General features: G+C 40.0%; 1 protein-coding gene across 2 annotated transcripts in view; it reads left to right on the top strand.

Annotated features, from left to right (window-relative positions):
• The window catches only part of UBL3 (ubiquitin like 3), a 56,399-nt gene extending 44,223 nt beyond the window's left edge, over positions 1 to 12,176 (top strand). Inside the window, exons 2-5 of one of the 2 annotated variants that reach the window (XM_085216087.1) lie at positions 581 to 689; positions 4,509 to 4,595; positions 9,929 to 10,006; positions 10,405 to 12,176. In XM_085216087.1, the coding sequence (XP_085072213.1) occupies positions 581 to 689; positions 4,509 to 4,595; positions 9,929 to 10,006; positions 10,405 to 10,457 (327 nt within the window). In that variant the 3' untranslated portion in view covers positions 10,458 to 12,176. Of the gene's footprint in view, positions 1 to 580; positions 690 to 2,917; positions 4,132 to 4,508; positions 4,596 to 9,928; positions 10,007 to 10,404 lie in introns of those variants that run through there. The other variant, XM_085216088.1, reaches the window with a different exon arrangement.
• Positions 12,177 to 21,000: the final 8,824 nt, after the last annotated feature.

Below are 21,000 nucleotides of genomic sequence, written 5' to 3' on the forward strand. Positions count from 1 at the left end.
CAACTATGGTATGTTGTACTGCTGTATTGCATGTGGATCTCAACAATTTTGCTTGTAGCAATGTGGCAGTGGAAGAAAAAAGCTTTGCTTTTGGAAGACAGAGTTCCATGGTAGCTGAGACCAAGAAAGGATGCTGTTTGATTCCACTGTGTTTTGTAGGTGATGCAGTGGGTGAAATATCTGGGCTAATAAATATTGTACTGGAAATCTTTTACTTAAGTGCACAGACTATTCAAATGCAAGTTTTTCAGTGCTATGTCTACAGGTTAATTTTCAAGGTTTATATTTTTCTTTTTATTCAAGGTGATATGTTGCTAGTGGTTCTTGGCAGACTTCTTTCATACTCTGCTGGAAGGGTTTTCTAGTGTTGCCCTCTATTTGGTCGCTACCTATCACAGTCTTCTGGTGTTCAACATCAGAAATGTTCAGCTGTTAAAATTTTATCTTCCTAGTTTGTCCCAGTTTTTAACACCATCTGAGCGTGTTGTCAGATCACTTAGGGATTTTTTTTTATTTGTTTAAAAATATATATAATTAAGTTTTCTCCAGTTCTTTTCCTAACAGTACATTTTATTTGCAGATAAATTTGCGCCTCATCTTGGTAAGCGGAAAAACGAAAGAGTTCTTGTTCTCACCAAATGACTCTGCTGCAGACATTGCAAAACATGTGTATGACAACTGGCCGATGGGTAAGTAGCTGTGTGCCTCTGGTATCTCAGTGGCAAGTTTGAAGTTTTCCTCTGTTTTCAGACTGAAGTGCTAATAAATGTGTTCTCAGCATTCAGATTTACATAAAGTAAAATTGTCATCTTGCTTTTGTTTGTTTCTTAGATTTAGATGTCTTGACTGTTTCCTTCTTTGTTTCTAAAACTTGCTTTCCCAGACTGAAGTGACTTCTTTAGATACTTTTCTTGGTTGATTTTAGTAGAAGATATGATAAGTGGAAGATCTCGAAATGCTAGGGATACAAAACTGCTTATACAAAACTACACTAGCTATCCTATTCTGTGTGTCACAGAAACACATTTGTGGTATTGAGTCTCAAGTTTTTCTCACTTACTGCCTTTTCATGGGAAGGATCTGTATTAATATTTACCCAGGGAAAAATGAAGTATAAAAGAACATTTTAAGAGGAATTAAAAGACAGAGAGGGAACTAAGAGTGTTTATATGAATATATTTGGTGCTATGCAGGAATTCTACTCTTGTAAATTAGAATTGAAGACTAAGGTGTATTATTCACATATGTGAATAGTTCCATAAAGACAAAGTGCTACTGTTTTCCCTGAGTATGATTTCATGGGAAAATGGCGAAAGCACAGACATAGCATTACATATGATGAAAGAAAATGCTTCCTTTGGTACAGGATTTCATCTGGGTTACTATTTTGATGATGAAAAAAAACTATTATTTGCACAAGACTACAACACTACAATATCTGTTTCTGTTGTGTCTTTATTATTATGTGGGATAATAAACTGTGCCAAAAAGTTAATGTTGATAATCTGTATTTTAGACTTTAAGCTTGTCATCTTTGAGGTCATTAAGAACAGGAGTTTTTGTGGTTGCTCATTTTGCTGGGATGTAGCATTATTATAGCACAATATATTTAGTAAAATAGTAAGTCTCTTCCTTCATTATTTGTCTTCTGAAATATTAGATACACAACACTTCTACGCTAAGAAGTTTGGTTGATGTCACATATTTGTAGCTGCTGTACATACTTTAATGTGAGCCTATAAAGTTTATTTCTGAACATGTGATCTTAGAGTCTAAAGCCTGTTTTGTGCCTTTTTATATGCATGGCATAATGTTGCAGTGTTCAGAAGCAAAGGGTTACTTTTTGCTTCATCTTGTGTTGGGGCATTTGATTAGGAGGCCTTTGGCAAACATTGTTTAGGCATGTGGAGTAATATATAAACTAATACTGAATAACAAGGGAAGTCATAATAATTGAAGTGATTTCAATGCCACTACAGCAAAACAAGTATGTTGAGTGGTTGTAGCATTGAGTGATGTGGGTTTGCTTCAGGCTTCCTTTACATCAGTAAAGGTTTAAAGCTAGTAAAGCCACTGATTTTGGTAACCATAACGTAAGTTAACAGAACAGCACCAAAGATGCAAATATTGGCATATATTTGAAAGTTAGATAGTGTTTAGTTATTCAGATACGTTTCTAATATGATCTGCTCTTACTACTATGTGAAGAGCTTGAAAGTTGCAGACTCAGTTTCTATTTGAGAAGAAACTCAGCCTTTAAAATCTCATCTTGAAGAAAATGAAAAACAGAACTGGGTATGGGAAGCATCAGTTCGATTACCTGGTATCCCGCGGGAGTACTCCGAATCTTCTTCATGAATATTTAATTGTCTGCACAAAGAAAGATAGCAGCAATTTAAAAGACTGAGGAAAAAACTACTTGGGGAAAGTGTATAGGTTTTCATATACATTATTAGCCTATTAGCTTTTTTAAGTGAGAGCACTCTTCTGTGCCATAGAACTGAGAAATCCAAACGAGGACAGAAGTTTGTTTGAAATGGAGAGGATATGAAATCACTGTTCTTACTGTCGTTGTTGTGACTTGTCATGATCTTGTGGGGAGGAAAAAAACCAACCATGAAGTATCTTTAGTCACATGCTAGTGAACTTGAGCCAAACCTCTCTTCCTCCTTTGGTAATGCAATTGTTGATTAAGGATTTCCTGGCTCATAGTGGAGAATATGCTAAGTTAATATCCATGTATACAGTGTAGGTAGCTTTCCTGTTTCTTTGCATCCCTTTTCTTCTAGATAATTTTAAAAGATGCTTTGTTCAGGAATTATCTGTTAAGCTTTAATAAAAAGAAGAAATTAAAAAAAAAAAAGTCATAGGTAAATATTTTTTCCTTGGTTCACTTAGTCATCATTGGAATTTGAAAATTGAAATAGTGTCAGAAATGTTTCAGATTGCAAGCCAAGAAGCAAGAATTAAAAAGATGGGTAAATTGGCAGGTTAACAATGAGAAAATACCTCTGCCAAAATACAGTCTGTTGTCTCCTGGTTGCTGTTCTATATCACTATGGTACTGTAAATTGGCTGATCTTTACAGCCAGAATCTCTGTGCAGTTCAGATGCTATAGAGTAAATATGATTATGTAAACCTGCTACCTTCCAAAAAGTAGTTTCTCCTAGCAGTGTGATAACTCCAATCCTTAGCTTCCTTCCCCTCCCAACACAGCAGCAATGGCACGTGCTTTCGTTGCCAGACAGTTGAGTCAGATGAGTGGCAGTATTTGAAATGGCTCTGGTTGCCAAGTTTCATCAAAGCTCGTAGCCCAGGCCTGCACCCGGTGACCCTACAGCTGCTGCCCTGCCTACCCACCCGGCCACCCTCACGCTCCCACCGGCTGCCCACTGCTTTCCTCTTTTCCCTTTTCAGTCCTCCTTTTGTGGTGCCTCGCCGCTGTCTGTGTGCTAATTGTATGTTCCCAGTTAACAGGTTGGCCTCTGTCTTCGGTCACCATCCCCTGCTGAATATTCATTCTGGTATACAAATACTACAAAAGCTGCAAGAGAGCACATTTGTGAGCAGCTGTTAGCAGATATCTGGTCAGCTGAGAGACAGAAGAGGCTGCTCCCAAAGAGCCCATTTAAATGCAATGTTTAAAGGTTTTTATATTTATTCCAAAAGCAAAGTGCAGATGTATTTGTTCATATTTTTACAGGGAACAGTGAAAGAGTAGGAAATGATCATCTCGGCTTATAAATGATTTATTACAGCCTAGGAGTTATGAGAAATGCATTATAGGAAAACGTATGCTTGTTTTTCCCAAATTGCTATTTGCTCCATAAAAACATCCCCAGATTGTTCTTGGAGACGTTCCTTAAAACATACCAGTAAATGTCTCCTCTGTGAGAGCCCTCTGTTCGGCCTCCCGCAGTGACTGTTTGGGCTGTTCAGTTCCCTGCCGCCTCTGGACATGGAACTGGCTCAAGCTGGTCGGCATCGAGCGCCGCTGAGCAGCCCACAGTCTGCTCAGTTCTGTGGTCTGGGAGCCCTGTTTCAAATGACCGGTCACGTGCACTGCTGCATGCAGCTGCTTCTCAGCGCTGGAGAAAGGCTCCAGTTAGACAGCAAAGTGGGGAGGATGAGTATGGCTTGAGAACCCCCTGAGCTGTGGAAGGAAGAAAGAAGCAGTTTTGGCAGAACGAGTATTAAGCATCAATGTAAACAGGAGTCAGCTTGCCCTTAAAGCATGTTGTTCAGGACTTGTGTATATGCATCTTAAATATCTCGTGCGGTCCGTGAGATAAGTTAATAATACTTACACTTGCAGGCATGCAATTAGATGTTTAGGTGCCGAGTGTCAAGTAAGTTTAAGAACGCGTTTCAGTTGAATTTTCTATCTTCAGTCTGTGCTCTCTTCAGAGTTTCACGCAGGAGAGTCCTGTACCTGGTTTTCTTTCAGAAGGTGGGAGAAATGACGAGGTGTTACTGCAACATAACTGAAAATTCTCTTACTTTTCAGATTGGGAAGAGGAACAAGTCAGCAGTCCAAATATCTTGCGGCTTATTTATCAAGGGAGGTTTCTTCATGGCAATGTGACACTAGGAGGTATGAAAGTAATTTTCATTATCCATGCTACAGCAAGGCAAAGAGCATTTTTATTATTACTATTTTTTTTTCCAGTGCTGTAAATATTACTTCCCTGTTCATGATCACGGTATGATTTGCTTTATACTATTTTCCTTCAGCGTGGAATGGCGTATTGTATCTTATCTTGTGCTTTTCTGTTCTATTATGACTAGTTGTTACAGTTTGGGATGTACCAACTGATCAGTTCAGACTCCTGCAGAAATAAATGATAATGCTGCTTTTATTTTTTCCCTTGCCAAATGAAATATTTTTTCCATTCTTCTTACCCTGATTTGAGGGCAAGTTACTACATAAACACTTCAGTGTTCTAAAATATTGGATAAAGATTATGATAATTGAGTAAACAGTGCTTTAAACCTTAGTGCAATGAAGACAGACAGCCTATGAATGAGAATGAGGGGAAGCATTCTTGCTGTCCAGTGCTCTCCCAGGGATACAACTGCATAGTTAGGTGAAAATAAAACTAAATGGCTCCACTTCATCTACTCAGAGAATGCAATTCAATTATGCCCCCTTGTGGCAAGTTTTTCTGCAATTATGTACTTTTTTAGATGGCTCTCTTGGGTGGAGGAGATGTGACACAAAGTTGTCACAGTGATCTCTCCTTTTATCTCTAAAAAGTTGCCAGAGTTAATAGCAACTTTTGCAATGAGTGTATTCTCTTCAAGCCGTTTCAAAAATAAATATTCTTACCTTCTCTGGGTGTTCATGTGTTTGCTTGATTGCTATACAGAGAAGATAATGTAATATAACATCATTAATGAAATGTTTCTAAAGTTCATCTAAACCAGGAAGGAATATTTCTGGACTGCTTATGATGGTATTTCCATTATGGAGTGACTGGAACATACAGCCATTGATTCATTGCCTACCATTAACATTGGTTGATGATGTACCTTCAGAATAGGTTTGCCCTCCATATAAATCAATTTTTAATGCTGCTATATAAACTGAAAAGATCATTGTCAATTCAAAGAGAACTCAGAGATTTTTATTCACTCTTTAATTTGTATGTTTACCTAGTGCCACTGTGTAGCTAGTAGTGGTTGAAGAAAGGCTGAAAGACAAGTGTTAACTCTTGGATCATGTCTGCAATTACATTTTCCAGGGGATTTTCTTTACCATTCACCTGTGGGTGTTGTTTTTAACTACTAGTGCTTGTTCTCTTCACTGATATCTGTCTAAACCTGAAGCAGACTTGAATATTTGTTGAACAAGCTATGCTGAAAAATAATAGCTGTGTGCTGTTGACTTTTACCTTCTCTCAATCCCTGTGTTCTAAATGCTTTGGTTCTGGGCATTTCAGTTCATTGTTAATCACTCACGCGTTGCGATTTAATTATCATGTTTTTACCCTAGGGATCTGACATACCTGACATGTATGTTAGTGTTTTTCAAATGTTGCTGTCTTGTTTTTAATAAAATAAAATAAAACAAAAAAATCTAAAACAGTGGCTTACTGTAGTAGGAATGAATTTATCTCGAGTGAGGTAAACAGCTCAAAGAACAACAACAATTCCTGTAGCAGCCTGAAAAGGCTGTTATTTCATTATTACAGTTTCTACTAATAACCTGAAGTGAACTTGTGAATTTTAAAAGTAGGGGGGGGAAAGCTTTCTTGTTAAATACAATATTTAGTTTCTTATACCACTGTAATACAGTCCCATTATGCTTTTCTATCTGCAGCTCTCTATAACTGCTATAGCACTTAGTGTTTTATTTGCTTTAGGTGATTAAGAAATATTGACTGGAATTTGAACTTACTGTGTACTGAAGCTTTATCAACTAGTGAAACAAGAGTTTCCAAGGAAACTGTGGTGTGGCTTTTTAAACAGGAGTCCATTTTGATCACATTTAAAATGACATGGTAATGTTCTTACTGTAGCCTCACTGATGCATAAAAACTGAGACTCCTTTAAATGCAGAATCCTCAAAAAAAAAAAAAAATAATTGAAAGAAAAGACTCTTCAGAGTGGAAAAGTGTGTTTTAAAGGAACCATTTATTTCATCACCTTTTCTGAATGGACTGCCACAAGAAATATGTTCCCCTAAATCTTGTGAATAAATGTAACAGCTATGACAACATAACGGATTACTAATCTGGATGGTGGGTTGTACATTGTTGAAATGATTTAGTAAAATGATTATCAAATGATTTTGGGGGTTGGACTCAGTGATCTCTAGAGGTCCCTCCTACAATTCTGTGATTTTTATGAAGAATGCTGTATGCAGTATCTGAAAGATAAAACTGTTTGAGAAGAGAGGATCTGATTAATGTTTATAAATATCTAAAGAGAAATGGAAGGCAAGTGGATGGAACCAGGCTCTTCTCAGTGGTGCATAACTATAGGACAAGGAGCAATGGCTTAAAACTTGAACATAAGAAGTTCCATACTAACATGCAGAAGAACTCATATGGTAAGGGTAACAGAGCACTGGAACAGGCTGCCCAGAGAGGTTGTGGAGTCTCATTCTGTGGAGGCATTCAAGACCCAGCTGGATGCCTATCTGTGTCCTATAGTAGGGCACCTGCTTTAGCGGGGAGTTGGGCTCGATGATCTCCAGAGGTCCCCTCCAACCCCTACAGTTCTGTGAAGCACCAAGCTTATGGCATTACAAGTGGTAAAAAAAAAAAAAAAAAAAAGAGAAGTGTCTGTAAAGCTTGTCTTGCCACCCACGGTGCTTCAGATACCCTGTTTCCTGCCTGTGCCAGAAGCGAGGGAATCAGAGAGAGAGAGTTGCTTGTTCAGCCTCCAGGAAATTTTATCCTTTACTTACATGTTTAGTCTGCAGTTTGCATTTGAAATAATATATTTGAAATAATTAGGGAGTTAATACATCAGTGATGGTTCTCTTTGCCTTCTTCGTGGCTATAGGCAATATCTTAACAAAAGAGGGACAGTCATCCTGTCCTGTGCTGTACATGTACTAAAGAGAGAGTGAGAAGGGAAATCTGACATTAGAAAATCTGGAATAAAAGCAGAATTACGTAGATGAGAAAGGAATTAAATAAAGCTTTAGTTCAAGTGAGACAAAAGAATGAAAGAGCAATGATGATAGCGGGAAAGGATTACTGGGCTTACTTTAGGGAGTTTTCTTTCTTTCATGGTTCTCCAAAGCAAACAGTTGTTGGAAATTGTTAATAAGAACTTGTGTGAATTATGCAAACTATTAGCTGAAATAAATTAATAAAAAAATTAGAGTACTTTTTGCTTGATTACTGTAAATAATTAATCTCCACAGCTCACTAATCAAGTCTTCATGAATGTCTTCATATTATGTAAGATGTCCCTAATGTGATTAATTTGTAAAATCTTGGTCTTTCATGGGCCCAAAAATTTATGTAATGAAGAAAATGATTTTACGTTGGGTTTAACAGGCTCTTAATATGCTCTTTGTGATACAACTGAAAACTCTGCTGAGATGAGTACTGAAATACTTTATCGTGTCAGACTGCGGGCTGTCAATAGTTTCTAGTTGCAGGCTTCAAGTATACTAACCAACTTTCAGATCTGTTTTTTTCTTGAGGCAGCTATTCCTTCAGCTGCTTCAGGGACGTTTTTATCTGTGTAGCCCTCCATATGTCACACCACTGGCATAATCAGAACTTGATTTTTCTTCACATTCATGGCTACTAAATCACTTTTAGTGCCGATGTTGTAGCTAGACTTGTATCAAAAGCAAGCAGTGAGCAAATCATGTTTGTTTATTTTACTACACAATTCTCTATCTATGCGGTAGGGATTAAAATGAATAAAAGCATTTTCTCTTCAATTATTTCCAGATCCACGAGACATTCATTTATTCACTGAAAATTATTTGATGCACGCTGTGTGAAAACAGAAGTAATAAATTGAACTTAAGAGGAAAAATTCTATTCCAGTCAAAATGATTTGCGTGTTTAGGGTGAAGCCAGCGTTGTATTTCTATCTCTCACTAGCTTTTTTCCTTCTATAAATAGGAAATAAAAACACCTTAAAGAGAGTGCATCTTTGCATTTGTTAGAAAAATAGTTAAGAAAGGTGCTTAGGATTAGGAGTAAGGAAACAAACCTAAAATAATGTAAAAAATCTTGTAAAAATTCTTTTAAAAGAGAAAATAGTTGAAGTTCTTAATACAAAACCCAGCAGTGAGAAATTGTTAAATGTAATGAATAGTAGTGAATATTTTTATTTCAAGGGGAATAGAAGGCTTGGTAAGTATTGTAGTGCAGTGATAAATCCCTAATGCAGCATTGCACTGGTATATTTAAATCAGAGTGTGGAAAAAAATGTTTCAACAGCAAGCAGAATGAATTGTGGAACTTGTTAATAAGGCCCACATAGGCAGCACTGCGAGGAGTAGCTTATCTGATTTTAAGTGTTCTAAATTTGATGCTTTGCACATGCAGTGACGTCACACTTTAATATTTAAAAGAAAGATGCAGACATTTTGTATCTCAGAAATCCACACTATGGATGTAAGTATATTTTAGGAGAATGAGTTTTGCAGTGGTGGCTGGTATTTTGAATGTCTCCGAACTAACAGTGTAGTGGCTGAAATAGCCATTTTTTTTCCCATCTTTATGGATGAAGGGCACTTAGTGCCTGAGTCTCAGCCTTCCTCTTTTGCTCAGAAGAGGGCAATTAAATTTCTTAAAAAGAGTATCAGAGGGCTGGAGCACCTCTCCTATGAGGAAAGGTTGAGGGAACTGGCCTTGTTTAGCTTGGAGAAGAGAAGGCTCCAGGGAAGACCTCATTGTGGCCTTCCAGTATTTGAAGGGAGCAGGGTGGGGGAACGGCTGTTTACAAGGGTGGATATTGATAGGACAAGGGGGAATGGTTTTAAACGGACACAGGGATGGTTTAGGTTAGATATTAGGAGGAAGTTTTTCACCCAGAGGGTGGTGACGCACTGGAACAGGTTGCCCAAGGAGGTTGTGGATGCCCCATCCCTGGAGGCATTCAAGGCCAGGCTGGATGTGGCTCTGGGCAGCCTGGTTTGTTTGGGTGGTGACCCTGCCCATGGCAAGGGGGTTGGAACTCGATGATCATTGTGGTCCTTTTCAACTCAGGCCATTTCTATGATTCTATGATATGATTCTATGATTCCTAAGAACACCGTGGATTAAATTGTTATTATTGTGTCCTAAGATGGCAATCTACAAAACTTTTGCCAGGAATATGTTTTTTTAGTAAGTAGCTCAAAGCTTACATATGAGCTTCTGAACAGGTGCAAATCTGGTCAACGTTGGTTTCAATTGATGAAAGGTTACTGTAATGTATTATAAATCTCCCTTTCTCCTTTTGCAGCATTAAAACTTCCTTTTGGCAAAACAACAGTGATGCATTTGGTGGCTAGAGAGACATTGCCAGAACCAAATTCTCAAGGTAAGCTGTACACTAGAAATGTTTCTTATTCAAATATGTGGCAAAGTAATCGTGTCTCAGGCTTTATAAGTATTTCACAGCAGAGAAATCTTGTGGACTTGTGAAATAATAGAATATTTTTGTATGTGTTATCTATAGAAGACCAAGAAATTACCATTCTGATTTAGCATTTTTGTAAAATGTGGAGACTTAGCCAAACATTTGAAACATCAGTTTTTGTTGTTAAAAAATACTCCATGTTTGCATGTAGATAATAAAAATTGGCATTGTTTTTAGTACACACACAAAAAAAACCCCTCGTAAATACATTCTTCTCTTAAGCATACTGTATTCACACGCAGAATGATCTGATCTTTTTAGAAACAGCTTCTGAGCAAAACTTTCTTCTTGCTCCACAGGTCAAAGGAACCGTGAAAAAACTGGAGAAAGCAATTGCTGTGTAATCCTGTAAACCCTGTTAGCTTTACCTGCTAAGTGTGATGTAATATAGTCTTTGTCTTTCATGCTGCTGGAATAGAAGAGGCCCTACCTTGCTTCAAACACCTGTAGGAAGAGCCTGTCTGTAAATCCATGGAACTGAAATATTACACGAACGCTGTCTCATTAGTCTTTTTTTTAAAGAGAAAGATCTATGAACACTTTCATTGTTTTTTTTGTGGGTTTTTTTTTTTTTTTTTAATTCCTGCTTTTTGTTTGTTGAATAATCCTACAGTACATCAGTTCTTGAAGGAATTTGATCTCTGGAAAACTTAATGTGTTCTTTTCCATAGCAGGAATCATTTTGCTACCACAAAAATCTCTATTAACCGGATCTAACTAGTCAAGCTTTCTAGATGCAATTTGCACTAAGTATGGTTGACATTATATTTCTCATCAACAATCTGTAACAATATTTGAAATACCTAGTAGTAACCTACAATGTAGAATGCAACACTGGAAAACAGTATATCTATAATGAAAGTAAATCTCATTTATGGCCAAATCAAGGGAAAAAACTTAATTCTACCTGAGTCAACCTGAATGGTGGCCGACCTGGCACAGAATGCTAACTAAACCAACTCTAACTATATATATTTTCACTAAAACAAAAACAAAACGATGTGCCTGTAATTTAGAAGCACTCTGTAGAGGGCTGATGAAACTAATCTTTTTCGTTACTGTGTGCACTCTTTATCTCGTATGTTAGGTGAGTGCTTAATTCAGACAGCACAAACAAGTGCAGAGAGTGCATTTCCTAGCCTTAATATGGGAGGGGTAATTTCCTGTAATTCATAGGCTTTTATTATTGTGCATAAATGTTAGAAAACATCTACTAATCAGTTTTATGTATTTGAATATTGACAATTGGTGTTTTTCAGTCACTTTCTCATCTGTACCTTAGTGTCCAGTGTCATGCTTACTCATTAGAGACTTCAAAAGAATTATTAAAATTTAAAAAGCAAAAAGAAAAACCTCTGCCATAGTACTAGTTTTGTTTCTTTACGTAATCTGCATTTGGTATTAGTGCTTGCAATTGCATTAAAATCAGAAGCTGATTTTTAAAGGCATACATAATTAAGAAGATGCCATTCTTTTATTTCATATCAATAATTTAAACGTTGATATGCTAAAGAAATTTGCACAGCACTAAAGCATGAGCTAGTTTCATCTAAATCTGTAAAAAAAAAAAAATTAAAAAATTAAAAAAAATAAAAGATTTTATATTTTTTTCACTGGGGAGGAATTCTTCCTGGCTGAAATTACAAATATGTGTAGAATATATTTAATAAAAATCTTATAAAATACTTAACTATAGAAGTTAAATATAGATTGGCGTGTAGTATAATAGAACAATATTCCATATAAATAGCTTTAGCCTTTAAAGAAAGTCACAGGTTGACATTGTGTTCTGTACTTATGTGTCCTCAACTCTTACAGATGTTCTATATAATCATTTTTTTTGAATGATTGGCATCATTCAAATGTAATCTGGTTATTTTATCCATTGTTATTGCTTTGATGAAATGCTTTATATGCAGTAGATTTACAAAAATATTGTTCATACTGATCAGAATTAAATTTGTATAGAGCAGAGTTTTAAAACAAATTGTAAATAGCACTAAACATTTTCTTTCTGCAACCTGTACTGATAGACTTCCCTGTAAACTAAATAAAAAAATATTGTAGTGCATTTTGGTGGTGCTTTAAGGGCTGTGATCGGGTCCATAACTAACTCTAATAGCACTTCTTAATCTGGAAGCTAAATAAGAAATTTTAAGAAAAACATGCACTGAGAACCGTTAGTGGAATTTTTCTCTCCAGTTTTGTTTTCACTGGTGGGATGATTTCAGATTTTTGAGTGCTTCAGACCAATGCTGTGACAGCGCTGAAGCTCCTCGGGGAGGGATGAAGTTGTCGGCACCAAGTAATTAAATGGAAGGTGGGAACATTCCTGTCGTGTGACCACACAAACAAGTTCCTGGGCAGGGCTTTAGGTGTGCTCTCACGGTAAGCACGCGGTGACTTGTGCACCTTCGCTTCATGTACTTTGGGAACAGAAGTAAGTGGCATAGGGTTGTTTTGTTGTGTTTTTTTTTCCTTTGTTGGATAAGAATACAAACGTGGACAGTTGCAGTTGTGAGTGTACTGTCGTGTCTGGTGTATCTCACAGAGCTTAATGTGCTCATCCTGTAAGTTCTTGTAGGCTCAATGGAAAGCATATGCGTGCCTTTTTGGCGTTAGGAATTGAGGTGACAGCATCGTTCTGTGTTCATTGCCTAGATGAACTTGGGAGGGAATTCCTTTTAATTCAGTGTTGCCACTAGATAGGCAACTATAAAGAAACCAAAGTTTTTATTAAAAAGTTTGATAAACATTGACTTAAGTATGCCTCTAGTAGCATGTTATCATCTTTATTTATAAGATAGAACTTCCCTTTTACAGAATGTTGCCCATCTATGTATTTTGAGAATTGGTTATGACAACACAAGAAAAAAAAAATGGGCTGAGGCAGAACGTGTTTTATTAGCTAAAGAAGTCTTTAAGATGCATTGATTTTAGAAAATATTTGAAAGATAAGCATGTTTTCAAAAAGTAGTTAGGTGCTTGAATGCTGTATGAATACATAAAAATCCAGTAGGTTCTGGTTAAAATATCTGGCAAGCTTGAATAGTGAAATATGCAGAGTTCCCTTTTGTTGAGACAAATAAGATATATGTGCTTGTCCAAGCAAATCTGTAAATACTGCCTGACGTTTAAAATGTGAGCTTGTCAAAATGCAACTCCTGCAGAAACCAAACAGGACTGTTGCCTTAATTTTCACGCAAGTTCTTAGAGCACAGACCATCCTACAGCGCTTCGTCTGTGGTGATAGACAAACGGAAAACTACAGAGGAGGCGCGTTGAAAGATCTGCGCGTTTTCCTTGGATGCTTTGTCTTGTGGATTTGTCAAACCAAAACTGGCAGTTCTTAATTCCACATTGCTCTGCCTTGCTAAAGCTCGTGCATGTGTTTCTCTTTTCTGTTGATTGGAATCAAGAGAGTACTTGCAGACCATAAAGATTAAGACTAAATCTTTGCGGGGCCAGGCTGTTGGACAGTGCGCTAATGGATTAGAGCGCTTGACATTTGATTCTCACTGTTGAACAGAAATGATATTTTCCCAATGGATAAGATAATAGATGGCATTAAGGATGAGAGGAAAGGATGAATCAGAACCCTTTATATTCTGAAATGTCACGGAGGGATCACATCTGTCTCCCACACCACCACGTGTGCTATCGGTTGTAAATCAGTGTTAGTACATGTGAGGAATTATGCCCGATAGTAATGAAAGTACTCTTATAACTTTTACTTTCTTAAATGATAGTGTGACATAACTGTTTCAGCAGCCTTAGGGACTTGTTTAGCTGCTGGAAGGAGAAAGCATGGCCACTGGTTGATTTTTTGCTTGGTTGGGTTTGGTTGTGTTAGTGTGTGGTGTTGCTGTCAACCCAGTGGTGATCTCTGCAGTCTAAATGCACTTCTTTAACACACTGCCTTTACGACAGGAGGTGCAGTGACTGAATTTAGGAGAAAAATATATGGCACACTGAAAAGCCTTTTTTCTTCCCTTGTAGGTAAGAAGAAAGGCAGCTGTTCCTAGGCTGGTTGAGAGTCAGGAAGGAGTTTTTGCTGCTGATCTTTGGGGAAGTGAATGCCACGTGCTTTGTGGTTCAGTGTGTGCTCTCATAAATCCATTTTACAAATCTTTCTTCAAGAAGCCAAGCAGAAGATGGATACGCTCCTCTCGAAAACTCACTAATATTATACTAATTAAATGGATAAGCTTAAGCAGATTGCAGGTTACATGTCCTATCAGAATTGATGTTTAGAACATTAACAGTTGCGCTGCTGAAACTGATGGAACTTCTGTAATTAAGTTGGAGGAAATTTCGTGATCTTTGAAGAGCCGTGAAGAACTCTTATCTCCTTTATTTCTTTTGGGATAGCTATGTTCCAGATACTGAGTCTTGACCATAATTTGTGAGAATCAAGTTTTATTTTAGAGCCCAATAAGAGTCAGGAGGCTGGCAATAATATGTGGTTTATGATAACAGTTGGTTAAAGTCTTCATGCTGTAATAGCATACTTGCCAGAAACAATTGTCCTGTGCCATGTATGTGTCCTACAGTGCAGTAACGAATTTGTTTACCAATTTATTATACTATACTAAAATCTGGGGGGTAAGGGGGGGGAAAAACTTTGTTTTTTTTTCCTGTAGTTCTGATTCTCTTAGTATTTTTTTAAAATGATAAAGGAATGAGCAATGAAGTAGGAAATTGTGAAGGTTTTTAATATGAAGCTTACAGAAAAATCTGGAAAGTTGAGCTGTATGTTACCAAGTGTGTTAAATGGATCACAGTGAGAGGTCAAGTTCAGTTTTGAATGTAAAGTAAGGCATCGTTAGAGAAAGCAAATAACTTGCACAACTGGTAGTTTTGCAGTTATCTGGATCATTCTGGAGCTGAGTTCTGGGCATCGTGGCAAATGCTTTGTCCTGCAAGTTCCATAGGGGTTGGGAAGTGGTAACAAAAATGATAGGCAACAGAAATACTGGGGATACTGAAGAAAATGGGAGGTTAAGCTGTCTACAGTGGTGATGAGCACAGAGGAAACGGATGGAGAGTGTCTGCTTTTCCCTCAGTCTTGTTGGCCCTGTTTAAAAATTCCTCTTTAAAGTAGAGATGACATTCAATTATGACAGGAGTATTTTTCTTGAAATCAGTGGAACTGACTTTCTCCAGAAATAACTTTTGAGAAAAGCTGAGCAGGATTTAAAAGGATGGGTCATTATAAGCATAGTAAGAAATTTCAGAACAGTTATGATCATTGATAAACCTTTTTTTCAGCAAGGTATTAATTTTTGTCCTTCAGCCATTACATTAACTTAGTGAGAGCTCTGCTCTTAGAGGGGGAAGAACACTTCCAGCACATCCCATCTCCATTATGTGCAAGCAACAGCATAATATGAGCCCTAGCCTGTAGCAGACAGAGGTATCCTATGTCACGGTAGGAATTTATCTTGACAAACTCACCTCAGAGTTAAGGTGATGTTGGTGCTTTCTTGGAGCAAATTTGAGGCCATAAGCTACTGTAGTTAGATGGTGGAGAATGTAAAGGCAGTAAGGAGGCAGTTAATGCCTCTTCTGAGACTGCAGATCAAAGCACCCTGCTGTTACCAGTTCAGAGAACTTTGAATTTGTAGGTAGTAAACATTTTGACTATTCTACAAGAAAATACATTGCAATTGCTGTTTTGTTTGGATAGAGGCAGGATGAAACATGGAACCATTTCCTTTCATGATGTCTTTCACTTGTTGACATCTATTGATATGAACAGTCCAAGATAGGGAAGTGTGTATTGGTGTCTTTGTGCAACTGCATCTCTTATGCTGGCTAAATTAAGGAGTGACTGGGCTTTAGTTCCTTAATTTCTGCAACTCATGCGTGTTCCTAAATAAGAATTGCTCATTTCTGGTACTGCTGTGGCCGTAGCAGGAAGCAGAGCTGGCAGGGAGCCTGCAGCCCAGCCCCAAGAGAAGCTGGCATCATGGCTGTGCACCCTGGTACGGGATTAAAGCGTGCAGGTCTCGAATGTGGTGAGATACTGGCATGGAAAGTCAGCAGGCATCCAGCAAAGGGAAACCTGCCTTCTCATCCTCTGAGCAGTGACCATCTCTTACTTCTCCATGAAAGTTTTCCAGTTTCCATCATTCTGATTTCCTGCTGCCTGGTACTTCAGGATGCAGGCTGCAGAGATCACCATGGGACACCTGCTCTGTTCATCCAAATCCACACCAAGGGCTGGAAAACAGCGGCGTGGATGCTGTGGGACTCTGCAACCATCTGCATCTAAGCCCCAGGATTTCCCCGGGGGCTGCTCTGCTGTCAGTGCACTTTCACCCTTGGGAGGATCTTGATGACAAAACCATTCTTTGATTGGCTGCTGGGAGGTGAAGCTGTGCCACTGGGATGCTCTAAGCCAGCCCTGTCCCCAGAGAACTGCTGGAGCAACGCAGGTCACTGCTGCTGTCACCTGTGAGATTTGGGGTCATTTGGGCTTTCCAGGGCTTTACTTAATGGTGAAGAACCTTCTTTACTCTTCCTCCTGGCATGAGTTGGCCAGCAGAAAGCCACATAGAGCTACCCTGCACCCACCCTAGTGCCATGGGCAGCCGCTGCTGGAAGCCTGTTGTGTTCCCCTGGTGCCAGAGCCTGGAGCTACTCCCCTCTCTCAGGTAGAAAAATGGAGACAAAAATCATTTTTGTGCTTATGGGTCAGAGGAAACACCTGTCTTGACATCATGAAGCTCCTGAAAACACAGCATAATTGGCATCTGATGCACAGTGCACTGTCTCAGCTGCTGAGAGGTATTTAAATGTGAGTGGTTCCATTCCTGTGCATCTGGGATCTCACAGTTGTCACATCTGGGATGTGTGTGGGAGAACAAGATAGGCGATATGTTTTTTCATATGAAAATTTCAGGGCAAGAGAACTTAGTGTACCCTTGTATCTTCGGATGTTCCCTGACTTGCCAGACCTGGGGACAGGTAGTGGGAGCTGCAGAAGAATGGACTGGGTTTTACTGCCTGCTGAGTGACAGGATGGTGAAATGCAATAGCCCTGGTGTGCCTCTTAGTCCTGCACCAGCCCCAGACGTGCTGGAACCAACGAGATGCAGCCGGGACTCAGCAGCTGCCTGGTCTGAGGCTCTCTGCACATATGTACAACTGAAGGTGTGCTGAATCCCTAATGGTGCTGCTTGGACAAATATCTCAGAAGCAGTTCTAGCAGAAGCTAAGCAGAAATGGAGCAGTAAAAAGATCATGCACTTTGTTGCCACAAAGCAAAATTGCTGTGGGATCCCTCTTTGCAATGCAGGAGGTAGCTCGGTGGGTGAAGGGGAAGGGGAAAGGATGAGAGGGAGATGATGCAGTGCCTAGATTCTGGGATCAGAAGGCACTGGCTGCTTGCAAATACTGCCGCTCCCCATGCTCTGGGATGTCGCAAAGTGTAGTGTTGAGGTGATATTAAATCCTGAATACAGCTGACAAATGCTGACATCTGATAATCCTCTAGAACAGCAATTCTTCAGCATATTCTTGATGAAACTGCTATTCCTACTATTGCAGGTAGCAATGCACACTCATGTTCAACTTGCCCTCAGAATGCAAAAAGCCCTTTCAGTGGGATTCTTCTACAGTCTCTCCAATCTGTATGCACACCCCTTCCCAGGTGCAGAATCTGGCATGTGCTCTTGTTAAACTTCATGTGGTTGGCGATTGCTCTCTAATTTGCCTGGATCTGTCTAGTGGCCTTTCCACCCCTGGTGGAGTCAACAGCTCCTCCCAGCTTAGTATTGTCAGCAGACTTGCTCAAACACCTTCTAGTCCTACATCCAAGTCGTTTATGAAAACGTTAAAGAAAACTGTGCCTAAAACAGAGCCCTGGGGAACCCCCCTAGTGGTGGGCCGTCAGCTTGAGTAGATTGACTTGGTCTGATTTTGGCTTGAAAGAAGTATTTTTCTCCAGAAAACCAGAAGAAAAAAATATCCATATGACACATTGAGGATGCAGAGCATCTGATAGGTGTTACTTATTTCTAGATTGAAACCAGCCACAGTGATTGAACACGATTCAACAAAATGCACTTCTTCCTGTGCGATGCCCCTTCATTCATCAACATGAGAAATCTGCCTGCGTAACATTGATGCGTGGCACCACAGCACTTTCTGCTTTGCTGTGCCAATGGGAGAAGTGCCCTGGCTGCTCCCCTCAGCTGGGACTTGCTTTGGACTGTATTTCATATAGAACCCGTTTGCAGTACTGCCATGAATTTATTTTCTGTCACTGTTGGAACCATAAGGTAAGAGGTTGGGAAGACTTGTCACCACACTCAGGTGGGTGTAACACCACGCACCTCCAGTCCGTAGGTGCACACTGGGAGTGACAGCTGTGCTGGTCTTTGCAAGGTCATAGAGCTTGTGAAATGTCCCTGCCATAGGAAGAAAAGCAAGCATTGCATCCTCAAAAACAGGCCGAAGGGATGATGTGGGCAGCTCTAGACTGGTCACCCTACGTTGGTCCTGTGAAAAGCACACAGTGACCTTTCTGGGAACACATTTCTGGGTGCACAAAGAAAGAGAAGATGACAAAACAGCATAGCTGTACCAAGGGGAAATCATTCCTGATTGATCTGATTGCCTGATTGGCAATGACTGGGCTTGTGGATGGAGGCAGAGCAAGGGATGTTATTGACCTCAATTTCAGCAGGGCTGCCCAGGGCAGCGGCCCTGACCCTCTGCCCCTAGGGGTTGTCATGGCCCAGCTGCACCCTGAGCAGATCTCACTACTCGCTCTGAGCACAGACTGCCTGAGGGCCTTTCAGCCTCAGAATTACAACATAGAGTTTGGTGCATTGCTTCTCATGCGAACAATGGACCCAGCATCATGGTATGGGTCTGTATTACCAAATTCTTTCTTGATTCTGGGGAAAAAAAAAAAAAAAAGAAAAAATTCCATTTAAAATTGCCCCATTTTAAGCAGCACTAGAGTGACACTGCCGAATCCCAGGTACAAAAGCCAGTTATTTGTCTGTCCTTGTCCCCAGCCTGCAGCCTTGCGGAGGGGAAGAAAAGCTCATGCATGGGGCTCTGCTGTGAGGGAGAGCAGAGTTCTGTCCTGGGGAGGAGGAGGAGGACAAAAGCTCCCAAGCCATGTCTTGGCTGCTGGTGGGTGTATGGCTGGTGGTCAAGGCTGCTGTACTTGGAGAGCTTTTGCCTTCTTGTTGGCAGCAAGGCCGGCACTCTGTGAACATGGCCAAAGGGGAGCTGAGGCATGGAGCCAGTCAGAGCAGGAACCAGGTGTGGGGGCATAGCACGGGGCTTATCTACTATAAACAAGGGAAAGGGGAGATCCATCCTGTGATGTGTCATGCTCACTTGCAAAAAAATAAATAAATAAAAAATCTTCCTCTACGGTGATGTAATACCAGCAGAGTCTGCTCCAAGTCAGACCTTGAATGCTTGCGGTCACCTTGCACCACTGGATGGGATGGCTGGAGGGGCGCAGCCCCTGCTGCTCCCTGTACAGAGCGCTATGTCACAAGGCTGCAATGGGAAACAGAAATGGGCAAAAGCCACGGGCAGTGCTGCGTGCGGCAGCTGCAGGGAAGCTCTAAGCCAGTGCTGAGCCCCGTCCCCGCCTGCGGAACTGCCTCTGGGTTTTGCTCATCTATTTTTAAAGCTCACTTTAAGGAGATTTATGTGTGTGTGCAGTGGAGCTGCAGCTGAGATCTGAGGAGCAAAAAGCGCTGGGGTTCCTCGAGGAGTCCAGTACAAACAAGGGTTGGGATGGGTCCTCCTTGGAGTGGAGAGGATGGGGTGTTGTCTGCTTTTGCTGCTCAGAAAGCCACTCAAACAGGGACAAAAGAGCAGAAAGGTGTTCTGTGAGCTAAATGAGGATAAACTGTTTTATTTCAGGATGCTGAAAAAGAACGAGCACTGATGGGTTGGCCCTAGCATTGCATGGATGAAGGTAATGCTGGCCCAGGTGTTGTGTCCTGGGAGCCTCACGGAGTCCACTACCAGCAGTATCAGAACCCATAAGGCTGCTTTTATGGGAAAAAGCTTTCCCAGCCATTATCTGTGATTCTTCTGCACTCTAGAATGGATTTCTTTGTCAGCTGTGGAAATGAGGAAATCTGTGCTACAAGCAGATGTTATGCCATGTTCATGTAAGCACTTGACCTTTTGTTCTCCGTTACCCAGGGACTGCAGCAAGCCCTAGTGCTGCCTATTCATGTCCCCGTGGAAATCTCTGCTGCTGGAGCATAGAATCTTAATTTTAGCCTGTATTTCAGACAAAGCTGTCTTGCCAGCCAGCCATCTATGTCTGCTTTCCCCTTCTGATGTCACTGACCACTCCCAACCAAATAGGGTGGGCAGGTTGGGATTTGGCACCCAGCCTGGTGAGAGATGGGGACTTTCACCATTAGCTATTTTTAACAGCTAACAGTAAATCTTGTCTTTCTAGTCCTTTAAACACGCATGCTGACTTTAAAAGCATCTTCCTGAGATAGCCTGAAATTATTCCCAATTTCATAAATTGACGTGCTTTACATATTTGCTCTTCAAGCACCATAAGCTGCATGGTGAAGCTGCAGAGGGGAGCACATCTCGATGTTACCATGGGTTTGCTTTGCCATGTCACTAGTTTTATGGGCATAAGAAATGCTTAATATTGGGCAGTTATACTTTTATTCAAAAATAACCTTGAAAAGCTCCCTTAGTAGTTTAAATAGTTTTCAAGGGCATAAAGATTGCTGAGTTGTAATTTGGTCATCCCTCTAAAGGAGATGCAGATTTGCCAAAAAAATCCAGATTTGTGGCCTTGAAAGACCTTCTCGATCCAAATATTTCCTAAGCAGTCATGCTGCTGTTGGCTCTCACTATGCTGTGGGGATAAGGACTGA

This window comes from Meleagris gallopavo, chromosome 1 (genome assembly GCF_905368555.1).
Source record: "Meleagris gallopavo chromosome 1, MGAL_WU_HG_1.1, whole genome shotgun sequence".
Taxonomy (NCBI): domain Eukaryota; kingdom Metazoa; phylum Chordata; class Aves; order Galliformes; family Phasianidae; genus Meleagris; species Meleagris gallopavo.